This window comes from Microcebus murinus, chromosome 9 (assembly GCF_040939455.1).
Source record: "Microcebus murinus isolate Inina chromosome 9, M.murinus_Inina_mat1.0, whole genome shotgun sequence".
In the NCBI taxonomy this organism is placed as follows: domain Eukaryota; kingdom Metazoa; phylum Chordata; class Mammalia; order Primates; family Cheirogaleidae; genus Microcebus; species Microcebus murinus.
The window spans coordinates 63,656,952-63,671,608 of record NC_134112.1 but is presented as its reverse complement, the minus strand read 5'-3'; the positions used below and the strand labels follow the sequence as shown (position 1 = coordinate 63,671,608).

General features: G+C 38.7%; 1 protein-coding gene across 1 annotated transcript in view; it reads right to left on the bottom strand.

The window, feature by feature from the left end:
• Window positions 1-303: 303 nt before the first annotated feature.
• Window positions 304-14,657, bottom strand: part of SLC26A4 (solute carrier family 26 member 4) — a 52,959-nt gene continuing 38,605 nt past the window's right edge. Inside the window, exons 16-20 of the mRNA XM_012746050.2 lie at window positions 13,895-14,125; window positions 11,496-11,550; window positions 7,785-7,930; window positions 4,693-4,776; window positions 304-2,466 (exon numbers count right to left, since the gene is read on the bottom strand). Coding sequence (XP_012601504.2) covers window positions 2,443-2,466; window positions 4,693-4,776; window positions 7,785-7,930; window positions 11,496-11,550; window positions 13,895-14,125 — 540 coding nt within the window. The 3' untranslated portion in view covers window positions 304-2,442. The remainder of the gene's footprint in view (window positions 2,467-4,692; window positions 4,777-7,784; window positions 7,931-11,495; window positions 11,551-13,894; window positions 14,126-14,657) is intronic.

Here is a 14,657-nt window from a genome sequence, read left to right as displayed (position 1 = left end):
ATAAATCTGCAAAAAGTAATTATATACAAATAGAAGTAAAACTATAAAGATTACATCAAAATGGTGACTGATGAGGGTAGTGGTAAACTTGGAATGTTACTTATTTGTTTGTTTATTTGAGACAGGGTCTTGCTATGTTGTTCAGGATGGACTCCAACTTCTGGGCTCAAGCAATCCTCTCACCTCAGCCTCCCCAGGAGCTGAGACTGTAGGTGTGCACCACCACACCATGCTCATTTTTATTATATTTAATAGTTTTATTCAGAAAGGACACAACTGAGTAGTTTAAAAGGCAACTTTACATTTATTTAAAAATATGTGCAAATATTTCCAAATGTACATGATTTGATTTTTTTTCACTTATTGAAACTCATATACAATATTGAAATCTTATTCTACAAGTTAAAAATATAACAAAAGACAGCTTTAAAGTAAAATTTCCATTGACAATACAGAATTAAAAGTATGCTTACTATTCACAAAATGCATAGACAAGACAGTATTCTAGAGTGTGCTTGAGAACAAGTTAAACATGTGGTCTCATCTAGTCACAAATGGACCCAAAATTTACAAAACTCTAGCCTTTTTTACCGTATAAAAATTGTGAAATGTAACTTTGGTATTTCCTTTAAAAAAAAATGAGCAGTACATATTGCCTTTATTGAACAGAGGTATTCATTCATTTTCTGCAAGACTGTTACATACTCTTCAGATATATGATTTATTGCCATTAATATTAATAAGTAGGTATTGCTATAGATAACCAACAATATAATCCTGGTTATGCTGTGACCAGATATCAAACAATTTGATATGGTCACTGATCATATTCCTTCAGAAGTAGATGCACTGTTTCTGATCATCTTTAATAAGAAAAACAGAGATAAGACATTCTACCTTTGGGCAGGGCCTACGACAGAACTTGAGTATGTGTGGATTTTAGTATATGTGGGAGTCCTGGAACCAATCCCCTGAATAAACCAAGAGTAGTTCTCAATCATTGTCTTGATTAGAGACGTGAGTATTTATTTTTTTCTAGAATGAAGTACTTCATTCACTCCAACGTGACATATATGCAAATAGTCCATTATGACCAAAGCCTATATGTTATACATAATACCCAGAAAACTGTTGGCACTCAGAAAAGATTAAGTAAAAATAAAAGATCTAAAATAAAAATTTCTGGCTTAAAATACTGACTTTTAAAAAGCCTATGTATTTTCAACATATATTCCAAATCAATTTTTTTATATGATGTTCATATAGAATGCTTTGTCTTTAAAAACTCATTTTAAACATAGACTCCTGTAGGCAGTTCACTTTTAGATTTTTTTTGAAAAGTGGTCAGAGTTCAGTTAAAGATTACATACTGTTAAATTCTATTTTATTTATTTATTTTTCTTGGTACTTTAATGGATGCAAACATACTGCAAAATATTACAGAAAAAATAAAAACTCATTTTAATCACCATGGTCTTATAAACATACCAAAGATTTTTTGCTCAAAACAGTGCAGTTTTCGTATCAGATTCTAAATAGACCATAGCTATATATACCTCCATGCAACGATTATTTCTATAGACTAAGGTAAACTAAAACTATATTTTGAAAGTAGAAATAATCTGTCATATATTATCTTTGATCTCAACTGTGATTCATGATTATATCAAAACATGATTTCTATAAACCATGAAAATCTTATCGATTCACTTCTCTGCATCAGTGTTTCTAAAAATATATCAGCCTAGTTCTGTAGCTTTTAAGTAAACCATTTCCAGGATCAAAGAGATCCTGAATTCTAGTTATATATCTGGTTACCATATAACAACACTTCATTATTAAGTACTAACCAAACTTGCATTTTAAAAACTTTTGAATTGTTTTCCAAAAGTGATTTTTGCAGGTTTTGGTTGATGAATACATTAATCATTACATTTCAGCCTTTACTGAATGTGACACTGTGATGAGTGCAGCTCATGGCTACCAAGTTCTGTCAAAAACTGATTTTTCTCTGTGGTTAATCATTCCTGACTCGCCTGACCATAGAGGCTGTTGGGTCAGCACTCACTCCAGCTGAACAGGGACACGCCAGTACCCCACATGAACACTGTTAGCAAATCTGTCGTGAGGGATCAATGGCATATGAAAACATCAGCAGATCTGGACATTGCTAAATTGCCTGAATAATTCTCCCTACCGTTTTGCACATTTTAGAAGTAAGCTGTTTATTTTACAAATAAAGCTTAGGAATAATTTTAGTGCTTCTCTTTCAATGGCTAAGGGGTTAAAAAAAAAAAATCAAAGATTTAAAAAATGCCATAAAAGAAGAATGAGTGTCTTAAGTCTGAAGAAATAGTCAATATAGAAAATGTTTGCGTAGAATGACATTGGTGGGTCAATTTCGTCTTGCAGTCCTTGCTCAGAGACCTCCTGAGCCTGCTTTCAGGAAGCAAGTTTACGCATAGCCTGTGGAAGCAAGCAGTAAACAAAGTGTTGATGCAACTGAATTCTCCTTAAGTCTACATTATTTTTTTAGCAAATATGTTTTTATAGAATTGGTTGCTTACTTTTACTCATCTTAGGTGCATATCGTCACAATAGAACTAGGGTAAAAACTTAATTTTGTACCTCATCATACTTTAATGGGATTTATTTCAAAGCAGTGATTACTATTTATTGAGCACTTACTATGTACAAGACACTGTTCTTGTTAATTTGCATGCATCCTTTAATTTTTGCAACTCTGTGGTATTATTTCTACATGCGTGAAGATATGAAAATTAAGACAGTGTAAGTAATTTGCCCTGGGCTGCACAGTCAGTAAGTAGCAGAACCAGTACAAGCACCCAGGTCTGGCTGGCTGGTCCTAAAGTACACACTCGTGAAACCACTGTGCTATACTGCTTCACCGTCTGTAGCAACCCTATCTGAATGATTCTTTTATGTGGCAATCAACAAATATCCTATAATGGGGTAGCTTCTTAAGTTCTAATTTTTTGTTTGTTTGTTTGTTTAAGACAGAGTCTCACTGTGTTGCCCAGGCTAGAGTGAGTGCCGTGGCGTCACCCTAGCTCACAGCAACCTCAAAATCCTGTGCTCAAGGATTTTGTGCTCAAGGTGATCCTTCTGTCTCAGCCTCCCAAGTAGCTGGGACTACAGGCATGTGCCACCATGCCTGGCTAATTTTCTCTCTATATATTTTTAGTTGGCCAATTAATTTCTTTCTATTTTATAGTAGAGACGGGGTCTCGCTCCTGCTCAGGCTGGTTTCGAACTCCTGACCTTGAGCGATCCACCTGCCTCGGCCTCCCAGAGTGCTAGGATTACAGGAGTGAGCCACGGCACCCGGCCTCTTAAGTTCTAATTTTGATATATGAGCTTTTACTCAAATTAAGCCTACCCTATATTCATAGAGTCACAAACTACTGAAGCTGAAAGGATTTCTCGGCTCAGGAAGGGTTTTCCTGGGCTCTCTCTAAGCTGGTGGGCTAAGATGCAGAGCCTGTGAATTTCACTCTAGCAATACATTTCCACCACAGAAATTTCTGCCTGTCATCCCTACTGCATCGTTTTACCATAGGGGGTTGAATGTTTTTCTCTTGAACATTTTTATCAGGACCTGGAAAAAGGCAGAAAAGTCATCTTTATCAGATTTGTATATGACACCAACGTGGCTGGAAGAGGGAGTCCATATGTTGGATGGTAGATTCAAAATGCAAAACTATGTCAATAAACTGGAACAAACAAGATAAAATCTACAGAAATATGTGTAGTCCTGCATTAGGGTCAAAAAACCAATCAAATAAGTATAAATGGGAAGCCCTGCTAGAGACTAGTTTGTGTAAAAATGCCCAAGTCTTTAGTTGACCCCTGCTCAATAGAAGCCAAGATTTTGATGGAGCTATTATGAAAGTAAACACATTTTTAATTTGACGAGATCAAGGAAGGTCATGGCTGCGTAATCTCCATGCTGACCTGACCACATTGGAATTTTGTGTCCCCATCTTGGCCAAAGCAGTATTGACAAACCGTGTATCTGTGAGGAATGCTAGACGGTATTAGAGGAGTCCTGCCTGGGAGGGATTCTGGTGGAGACGTGAGAGCTGCTCTCAAATATTTGAAGGGCTATTCAGTGGAAAGGTTTGTGTTGACAAAGAAGGCAGATTGAGCTCAGTTTCACTAGGTGGTTATTACAGAAAGGCCAAATTCAGTTTTGTAAGCACAACTAACATTTATAGTCCATGTAACAAACTCCCTTGAGAAGTCACCGAATGTCTAGAAATGGTCACGTGAAAGCGAAGTGAACGTCCATCAGGGATGGCGTGGGAGGGATTTCTGCATGGACTAGGATACTGGACTACTTGATTTCTAAGAAATCCTTCAACTTTAAACCATACTCCCTATCCATGGCCTTGGAAGAGAACTACGTGGAGGCTTAGGTATAAAATCAGGACCTGTGTGTTAGCTGCTGCCAGTAGCTGATCATCATATATGCCCGGGGCCAAAGGTCCCCAAGTGCTTATTTCTTCAATGGAGAATTTTGTTTTCCATTTTCCCCTTCTATGAAGCCACCGTTTTGGTATTTTTTGGAATTATTTTCCCTGACAGTTCTTAATCAGTTATATTCACCATATGCATTATGCTATTCAAGATATAATCCAAGTTATTTTCTTCAGGAGAAAATAATCATACCTCATCCTGGACATCAAGTTCTTCTTCAATCAGCTCTGCTTCCATTAATCCAAGATGATCTTTACAGTCTTGAATGAGGGTGATCTTAAAAAAAAAAAAAAAAGCACAGAGTGGAAATATAATATAATAGCATCAACCCACCGGATACTCCACTGAAAATGATTTGAAGCTTTGCTGGTGCTTCTCATCATGCTTTATATACTTCAGAGTCCTCTTCAGCTTTCTCATTCTTTCATATTTCCCACCTTAGAACTTTCCCTGTATCATTTGTTCACATTTAAATGTGAACTGGCATAATTCTCCATTGTCTAAACTCCTTTTCAGCTCTCCAACCTCTGAAGTGTAGGCCTCTTAACAAGTCACCCCTTCTGCCTAAATGATTGTGCATTCAGTGGTGTTTCTCTTTCAATGGCTAAGCTAAGAGCACTTAGTACAGCCTGGAGCATGCAGTGAATGCACAGTGGAGGGCTTGTGACTGGCGGCAATAAGCACTCCCAAATTGAATGGGATGGAAATTAATTTTATTGTAGATGGAAACCAACGTCTATGGATCAAGTTGGTTGTTCAGGGAAGTTCTGCTTTTTAGGGGGTAGTAGGTAATTTAATCTTCTACACAGAGGAAGCCAACAATTTGGGCTTTGTCATATGCTTAAAATTTCCATAGCATCTCCAAATGTATATGTAGGCTAGAATGATGTTTTGAACTTCTATTTAGCTATTTTTCATCTCAAAGATAACCCAGTCCATTATTTCCAAATGAGGTCACAAAAAAAAAAAGTGAAAAAAAAAAATAACCCAATCCTCTTTGCTAGTGTGGAAATGAATTAGAAGATTAAGTCCCTGTGCAAGTGGTCTTAACATCATGGGAAAAGGAGAGGCTGGGTGTAACTACAAGTTGGGGCTATCCTGGGATAGTCCTGAGATGGTAAAATAAAGGGATATGGAGAGGGTCATATCACTGCAGCCACAATATCCATCATACATAATGACATTTCCTGAAGGAAAAGAAGGTACACAGGTCAGGCAAGGTCTATCACCGTTTACCATACATCTACCATATGCAGGGCTTTGTGCTAGACCCTGAGGAGATGCAGAAGTATAAGGTTCCAGATCTCACAGGCCACCAGTAATGCTCAACCCACTATCCGATGAACCAGTAAGTATATGATACAAGCATTCACTTGTACTCGGTCTAACATTTAGTCAGGGTCAAAAAAAAAAAAAAAATCTATCTAAGCACCGGGCATTGTGGCTGATGCCTGTAATCCCAGCTACTTGGGAGACTGAGGTGGGAGAATCACTTAAGCCCAGGAGTTAACACCAGCCTGGGCAACATAGTGAAACCCTGTCTTAAGTTTTAAATAAATAAATCTCAGCCCCTCACAATACCTCCCTGATTGCAAACAAGATTGAGTCTAACCTAGTAGGTACACTGTTGGTTAGTGGTCTTTATAACATTCACGGCCTAAGATCTTAGATAAGAATGGGTGTAAACAAATAATAACTATTTTCATGTTAAGAAAGAACTTGATACCTTGGCTCCAGTTTAGTTTTTTTGTTGTTGCTTTTTGGTAACACAGAATCTCACTCTGTCACCCTGGGTAGTGGTGTTATCACAACTCACTGCAACCTCAAGCTTCTGGGCTCAAGTGATCCTGATCCTCCTGCTTTTGGGACTACAGGCACAAGCCATGAAGCCTGGCTAATTTTTCTATTTTTAGTAGAGATAGGGTCTTGCTCTTGTTCAGGGTGATCTTGAACTCCTGAGCTCAAGCAATCCTCCCACCTCGGCCTCCCAGAGTGCTAGGATTACAGGCATGAGCCACTACACCTGGCCTCAGAAGAAAATTTTTAAAAAAGAAAGAAAAAAGTTTTTGAGTTTTCAAAGACAAGTAGTTTGCACGAAGGTTTTCTTGTTAGATTTGTGGTTTCACTACTTTTTTCCTTTTTCATATTTAAGATCCACACCTTGGTAGTTAGGGCTAGTCTGTTCTCCAGTAACATTAAGCGGAATAGTCTCTCCACTAATATTATCTGAAAAAGGATAATGTAATATTGTTTCTAAATTAGTTTTACTTCAAACATCAACTTCCAATCTACAATAAGGATCTACCTATTCTAATTTTTTTAAATAGAAGCAATTTAAAATATAATAATAAACATAATGTCACTGGAATCATTATTATTATATTTTGATATGTATATGTTTTAGTTTCCCAAATTCACCGTGAGAGAGTAACTGACAGGAAAATTGACAAAATAAGACCTGTAGGAAATCAGGATCTATTCTATTTCGTGAGGACAAATTAACCTTGGGGCTTATTTGTCGCTTTAATTTTTTTCTTCTTCTTCAAAGATCACTTATGACTTGATCAATACTATTTAAAGACATTTATAATTCAAGGGTTTCTAGACTACTGAGAATTTAAGTTGCATTTATGTACACAAATCACAGAAGATCCAAAATTCACTGCTATATTCTATTTTTTTTTTCTTTTTTTTGAGACAGGGTCTCACTCTGTTGCCCAGGCTGGAGGGCGGTGGCATCATCATAGCTCACTGTAACCTCCAACTCCTGGACTCGAGTGATCTTCCTGCCTCAGTCTCCCAAGTAGCTGGGACAACAGGTGTGTACCACCACACCTGGCTAATTCTTTTCTATTTTTTGCAGAGATGGGGTCTTGCTATTTTACACAGGCTAGTCTCAAACTCCTGGTCTCAAGTGATCCTCCCACCTTGGCCTTCCAGAGTGCCAGGATTATAGGCATGAGCCACCACACCTGGCTTCAGTGCTAAATTCTAAAAAGGCATTATAGCTAATGCCATTTTTATTAGTAAACTCACACATCATAGAACTATCATGTACTGAGTACTACCAGGTACTTTGCTGTAAACTATCTTATTTGTCTTCACATCTACTCATCATGGTGAATGTTTTTTACTCCCATATTCGTGATGAAAAAACTGAGGCTCCAAGAAGTTATGCAGATAACCTAAAATGGGATTCAAGCCTAGATTTGTGTAATTTTTGCCATTTGCAGAAATCACGAAAGGTTAGGAAAGACATGTATGTAGAAAGTTTAAATATTTACCGTTTCTAAAATGGAATCTTGACCCTCTTGGGATTTCACCTGGTTCTGTAGATAGAGTATAGCGTCGTGGACAGTCAGAAAGAATGTGTCCTTTTTAATGTTGTCATCAAAGAATCCACACTGTTCCAGCTTTTCTATCACATGATCTTCAAAAGAAAGAAAATATTTAGTCTCTAGGAAAAGATATTTTTGTAGCATCAACCAATACTAAGGTTTTGTAGCTCCTCCTTTTATTTTTTTATTTTTTTAGGTCTCATTTCCAAATGTGACCTTGCTGTAAACTGAGTTTCTTTTCCAGTAGCACACAAAATGGTTATCCCATAATGGCTGTAGTCAGCCTTGGTGCCCGACCATGTTCCTTTTGCCAGGCCGGTGTACCCATCCTCCAGCCGCTGATGGTTCACAGCTGGGCCCTTCTCTGGAGAATTTCTCCCTTGGGCTCTGCTTCTAGAGAACTCAGCCTAAGCTCCAGCACCTCCCTACACACACGTACACTCATACACTGACACAGAGCCTCACACCCTGGAGAGTCATCTCCATAATAATACCCCCATGGGTCTGGCACCATTGTCAGGACACAGGTTCCCGTATGTTGTCAGGTCTGTGGCACAAATTGGAAGTCATACCTTTCTGGGTTCACAAATGTTCTCGGAGTCATTGCTTAATGTGTACAGAGTTTCTGTTTGTGGTGATGAAAAATTTTGGAAATAGATCACAGACAATGATTGCACAACATTGTGAATGTCATTAATGCCACTGAATTAGTAGTACACTTAAAAGTGACTAAAATGGAAAATTTTATGGTACCCTATACCACAATTTTTAAAAATAGTTTAAAAATATGGGGGAGGACACTTATTCTATCTTATGGAATGAAGTGTTGCCCAATTCTAGAATTGTAAATAAAGCCAATTGAGATCTTTAAATGTGTTGTATTTTGACAGATCTGGACACCGTGAAGGGGCCTTAAGGAGGCTGCTGACCGCAGGACCCCTTGAGGAACAGAGGAAAAGGCCCCACTAATCCCTTGAAGGGGCACTGTGCCTTCCTCACGGAGCCCCAAGAGTCGTGAGTCCCTCTTAAGTCTGAGTTCTGCTCTTTTTTCGCATCTGTGCACCCTGATCTATGGCTTTTGGAACACCAAGGGTTAGTTTGCTCTGTGATATAGTGTTTTACCTTGGGGTGCTAAGGGTTAATTTGTGCTGTGGCAGAGCACATCCTTTGCATTTGCCGTGACCCTGACACTGGCAGAAAAGGCTACAGTTCTAAAGGTAACTGACAGCAGTTGCAGTTAGTGGTTATTACTGCAGGGGGCTGGCTTTCAGAATTTGCAGGTATGTGGGCTCTTTTTTCTTGCACACTTAGGTAGGGGAGGATTCTGGTGTCTGACTGGGGCAGACAGAAACCAGTAAATCATTGGCTAAGTTGGTCAAGGAGATCTCTGAGCTCAAGCATCTCAGCTCTGAGAAATCCAAGATCCAGCATAACAATGGGTTTCCTAATTTCTAAGGATCTGAGTACTTCACTTTCTGGTAGACCTGCCTCTCCTTGTATAAGATTTCTGGCCCTGGGAGCTACAGATGTTTACAAAAGTGGCTCAATCTTACTAAAGCTAATTCAGAATTATGATGGCCATTACGTGGAACAGTCCAGATGAACAAGACCATTCATCTTAGCACTTGAATCCCCAGCCTCCTGAGTTACGCAGAGAGAAGGGGATTCTTACTGGCATTCAAAAGATTTCAGAAAGATTTAAATCTTCAGAAAGATTGAAAATGACCCCTTTGAAAGCCATTTCCAAAGGGTTTCAGCTCCGTGGCAACCAACTACCTAGAATGATTTTTAGCTCTACCGCAGGGCACTTCTCCAACAAGTGACCCCATAAAACAATTTCTAAAAATGTGTTGCCATTTGTGCAAACTACTAGGACATCGGAAAAGGGCCTGCCCCCAAAGATTTTGAGGAATGCCCTCCAAAACAGGCTGTTGCCCTCTGATAATAATCTCTATATTAACGTCAGAACTGATGGGCTTTGAGGGAAGCTCTTGGAAGTTTCTGCCACTTATTCTTTGTCCTGGTCAACAAAGGGCCCTACCCTGAAGTCAGTAGTCTAATTAATCCATTAAATGTCTCTGCCTTGAATTTGTAATCCAACTAAGAAACAAGCAAGTTGAAAAGACCACCTATCTAACAAATGGCTCCAAAATAACAACTTTCTGACATTTAGCTAGCTATTTTGAAACTCTTTGTGAAAGGAATTTACATTTATAAAGGAAATCTCCACTTGTAAGGACTTCTCCCTCTCAGCACCTAAACCACTAGAAACTTTTACAATGGGGAAGACATTAACTTAAAGTTCTGTTTTTGTTTTTTGAGATGAGAGTTTCTCTATGTTGTTCAGTCTAATCTCAAACTCCTGGATTCAAGTGATCCTCTAGGGCTACAGTCCCCAACACCCAGGCCTTGGACCTGTACCAGTCGTGGTCTGTTAGGAACTGAGCCACACAGTAGGAGGTGAGCAGCAGGAGAGCAAGTGACGTTTCATCTGTACTCACAGCTGCTCCCCATCGCTGGCATCACCTCCTGAGCTCCACCTCCTGTCCAATCAGCAGCAGCAGATTCTCATAGGAGCATGAACCCTATTGTAAACTGTGCCTGCCAGGGATCTAGGTTGCGTGCTCCTTATGAGAATCTAATGCCTGATGATCTGAGGGGGAGCTGAGATGGTGATGCTATCCCTGGGGAGCTGCTGCAAATGTAATAAATGTAATGTGCTCGAATCATCCCGAAACCATTCCCTGCACCCTCCCCAGCCCTGTCTGTGGAAAAATTGTCTTCCATGAAACCGGTCCCTGGTGCCAAGAAGGTTGGAGACTGCTGTTCTAGAAGGCTGATCCTCAGACCGCTGCTCTAGGGAAGGCTCCATTAAGACAAGAAAAACTCAAGAAATTCACGATAATGAGGAAGACACCAAAACCCATAAATGACATGCTGAGATCAGAAACCTAAAATGATGCTAGCTGAGAGTAGCACTGAAGCCCTAAGTTTTGGTCACACTCTCACCTAGGTTGACCCAGGTTGAGGGTATGACCCAAAGGGGGCAATTGTTAAATAAAAATTATAGAGGCCATTGTTTTGAACTAAGCTCTTGCTCTGGGCCCCAATGGTCCAGACTAAAAATCAAACTGGAGTCACCCATGCTAAAGTTCCAAGTCATCAAACCTAAACTAAATTGTTGTCTGACTTTCTGAGAAATTATGAGAGAGAAAGAATAGCCAACTTTCCAAACGGACCAGTTTAAACCTTCTGTTGGCATGATAATGAAGTTCCCTCTGCTATAATCATTACCTAAAAAAGGTAGCCTGACCTAACCTAATGTTAATCAGTTATTTTCCCTATTATTCTGTCTCCCTGTCCAGACTTAAAAGAAAAGTAACTTTGAAAGGGCTGACATATTCTTTGTTCTTTGCTTTTGCTTTCTTCAGTGCTTCCCTGTCTATAAGACCAACCTCTTCTGCTCAGCTCATTGGAACACTTAATCAATCTATTTTATGGAATGAAGCATTGCCTGATTCTAGAACTGCAAATGAAGCCAAATGAGATCCTTAAAGGAAAAAATAGGCCTTCAGACATTATGTGCCCACATTCTAAGGTAGGAGAAAGGGCTTAGGTGAAAGTATTATAGGTAGATATCTGGGTATATGCATTTACCTTGAAGTGATGCAAAATACACATTCACATCGATTCTTTGGAACTCTTTGACAATCTGAAAATTAAAAAGGAGAGTTTGTAACAATGAATAACTTTATCTGCCTGTAATTCAGTAGCATTCAGGAGAAATACTTTCATGGTTAATCAGGACTTTGAGGAAAGTTAATTATTGGAAAGCCATAGGTCAACCTACAGTACTGGTATGATTAGGAATGAAAAGCCCCTATCTCAAGAGATGGCAACATTCAGTGCTCAATAGCACAGCACTCTATAGCACAGAGGTGCAGAATAAATATTTGTGGAAGAAAAGAAGGGAGCATAAGAGGCTTCCCAATATAGTGCTGGCTGATTGGAGAAAAAAGCATGAATTTGTATCTTTGAGTACAGAGATGCAGGTGTAGATATGATCACCAGGTTCAGAATGTAAAAGCTGACCCAAAAATCAAGGCCTCTGTTTTGAATGTATCAATGTCAGTATCCTGATTGTGATTTTATTTATTTATTTTTTTTTATTTTTATTTTTTTATTTTACTTGGTACTCCTAGGCAGGAGTGATTGTGATTTTATACTATAGTTTTATAACATGTTACCAATTGATTGGGAGAAACTGGGTAAGGAATACATAGGATCTCTCTATTATTTTATTTTAGATAGGGTCTCACTCTGTCACCCAGACTATAGTTCAATAGAGCAATCACAGTTCACTGCAGCCTCAAACTCCTGGGCTCAAGTGATCCTCCTACCTCACCCTCCTGAGTAGCTGGGACTACGGGCACATGCCACCACGCTCAGCTAATTTTTTTTATTTTTTTAATTTTTTGTAGAGATGAGGTCTCATTATGTTGCCCAAGCTGGTCTTGAAATCCTAGACTCAAGTGATCCTCCCACCTCAGTCTCTCAAAGTGCTGGGATTATAGGCATGAGCCATTGCACCTAGCCTATTCTTTACAACTGTATGTGGATTTAAACTATCTCAGAATGAAAGGTTAATTTAAAAAGTTAAGACACAAGACTTATGGGCAATAATAAGATAGAAGTTGAAATTTGTGGAAGAAAAGAAATCAAGACCTCTATTCCAGTATAAAGAGTCTTCTTTAGTTTTCATAATTGTCATTATAATATTTGAAAGCAAATATTTGTTAAGTATGAGAAATACTCTGACGTAAATATGTTAAGACTCTCCCCAAAAGTAATTGATTAAACCTTTTGGCCAATACAATCTACAATGGGTCTAACCCAATACCTATAGTAAAATGCACAACAAAGAACAAGAGTATGCTTTCAAATGACCTAATAACCAGATCTGCTATGAGAAGTGGAACAGAACCGGTCAACATATTCTCACACTCTTTTGCCAAGTATAATTACTTCTCTGCCCTGCATACCTAGTAGCCACATCCTGGAATCATTTCCTACCCTTACAGAGGTAGCCAAGAAGCCCCTGCCTAAGCTAAACCTCAGTTAGGAGTCTGTTTCATATTATTACATCTGATTGCTGGTGTCTTGAACCTGCTTGCTTTTCTGCCTGACCCTCTCATACCTACCTGAAGTTTCACCTACATTTGGCACTTCAGGTGATACCCTGTTTAATCTGCTTTGGAGCACTTAATATAGTTGTTATTTACAAGATTACTAAATGTCACCTTTCCCTCTAGACTGCTTAGTCCCACGAGGGTAGAACTATGGTGATTTCATCTCTAGTTTCTTGTACCTAGCACATGTTAGGCATTTCACATCTATTATTGAAAGAATTAATGAATTTGGAGCTTTCATAACTAGTTCCTGATATCATGAATGTTTCTATCTTGCATGCTTCTCAACTTCTGCTTTGACTTCTAGGTGCCTGACCTGCTTCCTACTCTAACCTATTAATAATGATAGGTTTTTCCAGTCCTACTATGTACCTAGTATTCCTTTTCCTGGTGGTGTTTGCATAACAAATAGAAACATCATACTTAACACAAACGTTTGCCCATTTTTTTTTATCCTCTTCATGTCTCATGTTCCATTCTCATAATAAATATTAATATTTGCTGAGGGGTATCTATGTGCCAGATAGTCTTCTAAACTCCTCACATCTATTCATCTCTTTAGCCCTCATAACAATCCTATGAAATAGGTACCATCATTACCTCTATATTACAGGTGAAGAAATTGAGGCACAGACAGATTAAGCAACTTGTCCATGGTTGGACTGCTAGTTAGTGGTGGAGCCAGGATCTCCCCAAGGTAGTCTGGCTCCAGAGCCTGTGCTTTAAAATATTACACTTGATTGCAAAAGCATTCACCTAGAAAAATTACAGAGCTCATGCATTTGCTTTTCTGCAAGACTAGATAAACCATTTCACTTCACTATTGCCAAAGCTCCAGATCTATAATTCAGAAAACCAGACTCTTACCGCCCGCAATGACCTCACTCCAACAACATCCAGGAAGGATATAGCTCCACAATCAAGCACAAGGGTATGGATTGGTACTTTGGGAACATTCACTTTGACTGGAAGCTCAGAGTTCCAATCCACTTGAATCTCTATTTCCTTGGTTGGGATATCAAGTTCTTCTGGATCTTCAATATCTTCATCAGGCTCAAAAGCATTATTCGGTGTACCAGCATCACTTATGATGCCATTCTAAGCAAAGAAGACAGTGCCAACTTAGTTGCCATTGATTGGAAATGTCTTTTCAACCATTCATCTCAAGTTATTTAAGGGTCCTACACACATTGTTCCTTAGCAAGCAAAATATCAAGGGGGTGGACTCTTAAGGAATGAGTTTTATCTCAGCCCTAACTTTGATCTTCTCTAGGAAGAAAAAGGGAAGCACAGAGGAGCCAGAAAACTCTTAACATTTCTGGAAGATTCTGGAACATTTTTGCCAAGAAATATATTTGCAGCAGTGTCTGAGTAAAAGTTAGTAGCTCTAAGAGTTTATGAACTTACTGTCTTCTATTGTAATCTTCTGGCATTGAATTTGTGCTTATTTTGTTCCTTTCAGTAAAAATAAGTTATAAAAAAAATAATACAAATGCTATTCATCATGGGGAAAAAATTACACACTGTGTTTCCAGGGAGCCCTGCTGTTTTCATTTTATTCCCTCCCATTCCCTGTTGCCAACAAGAACAGCTCAGCTGTTCTCTGACATATATAAGACATCTGCTTGTA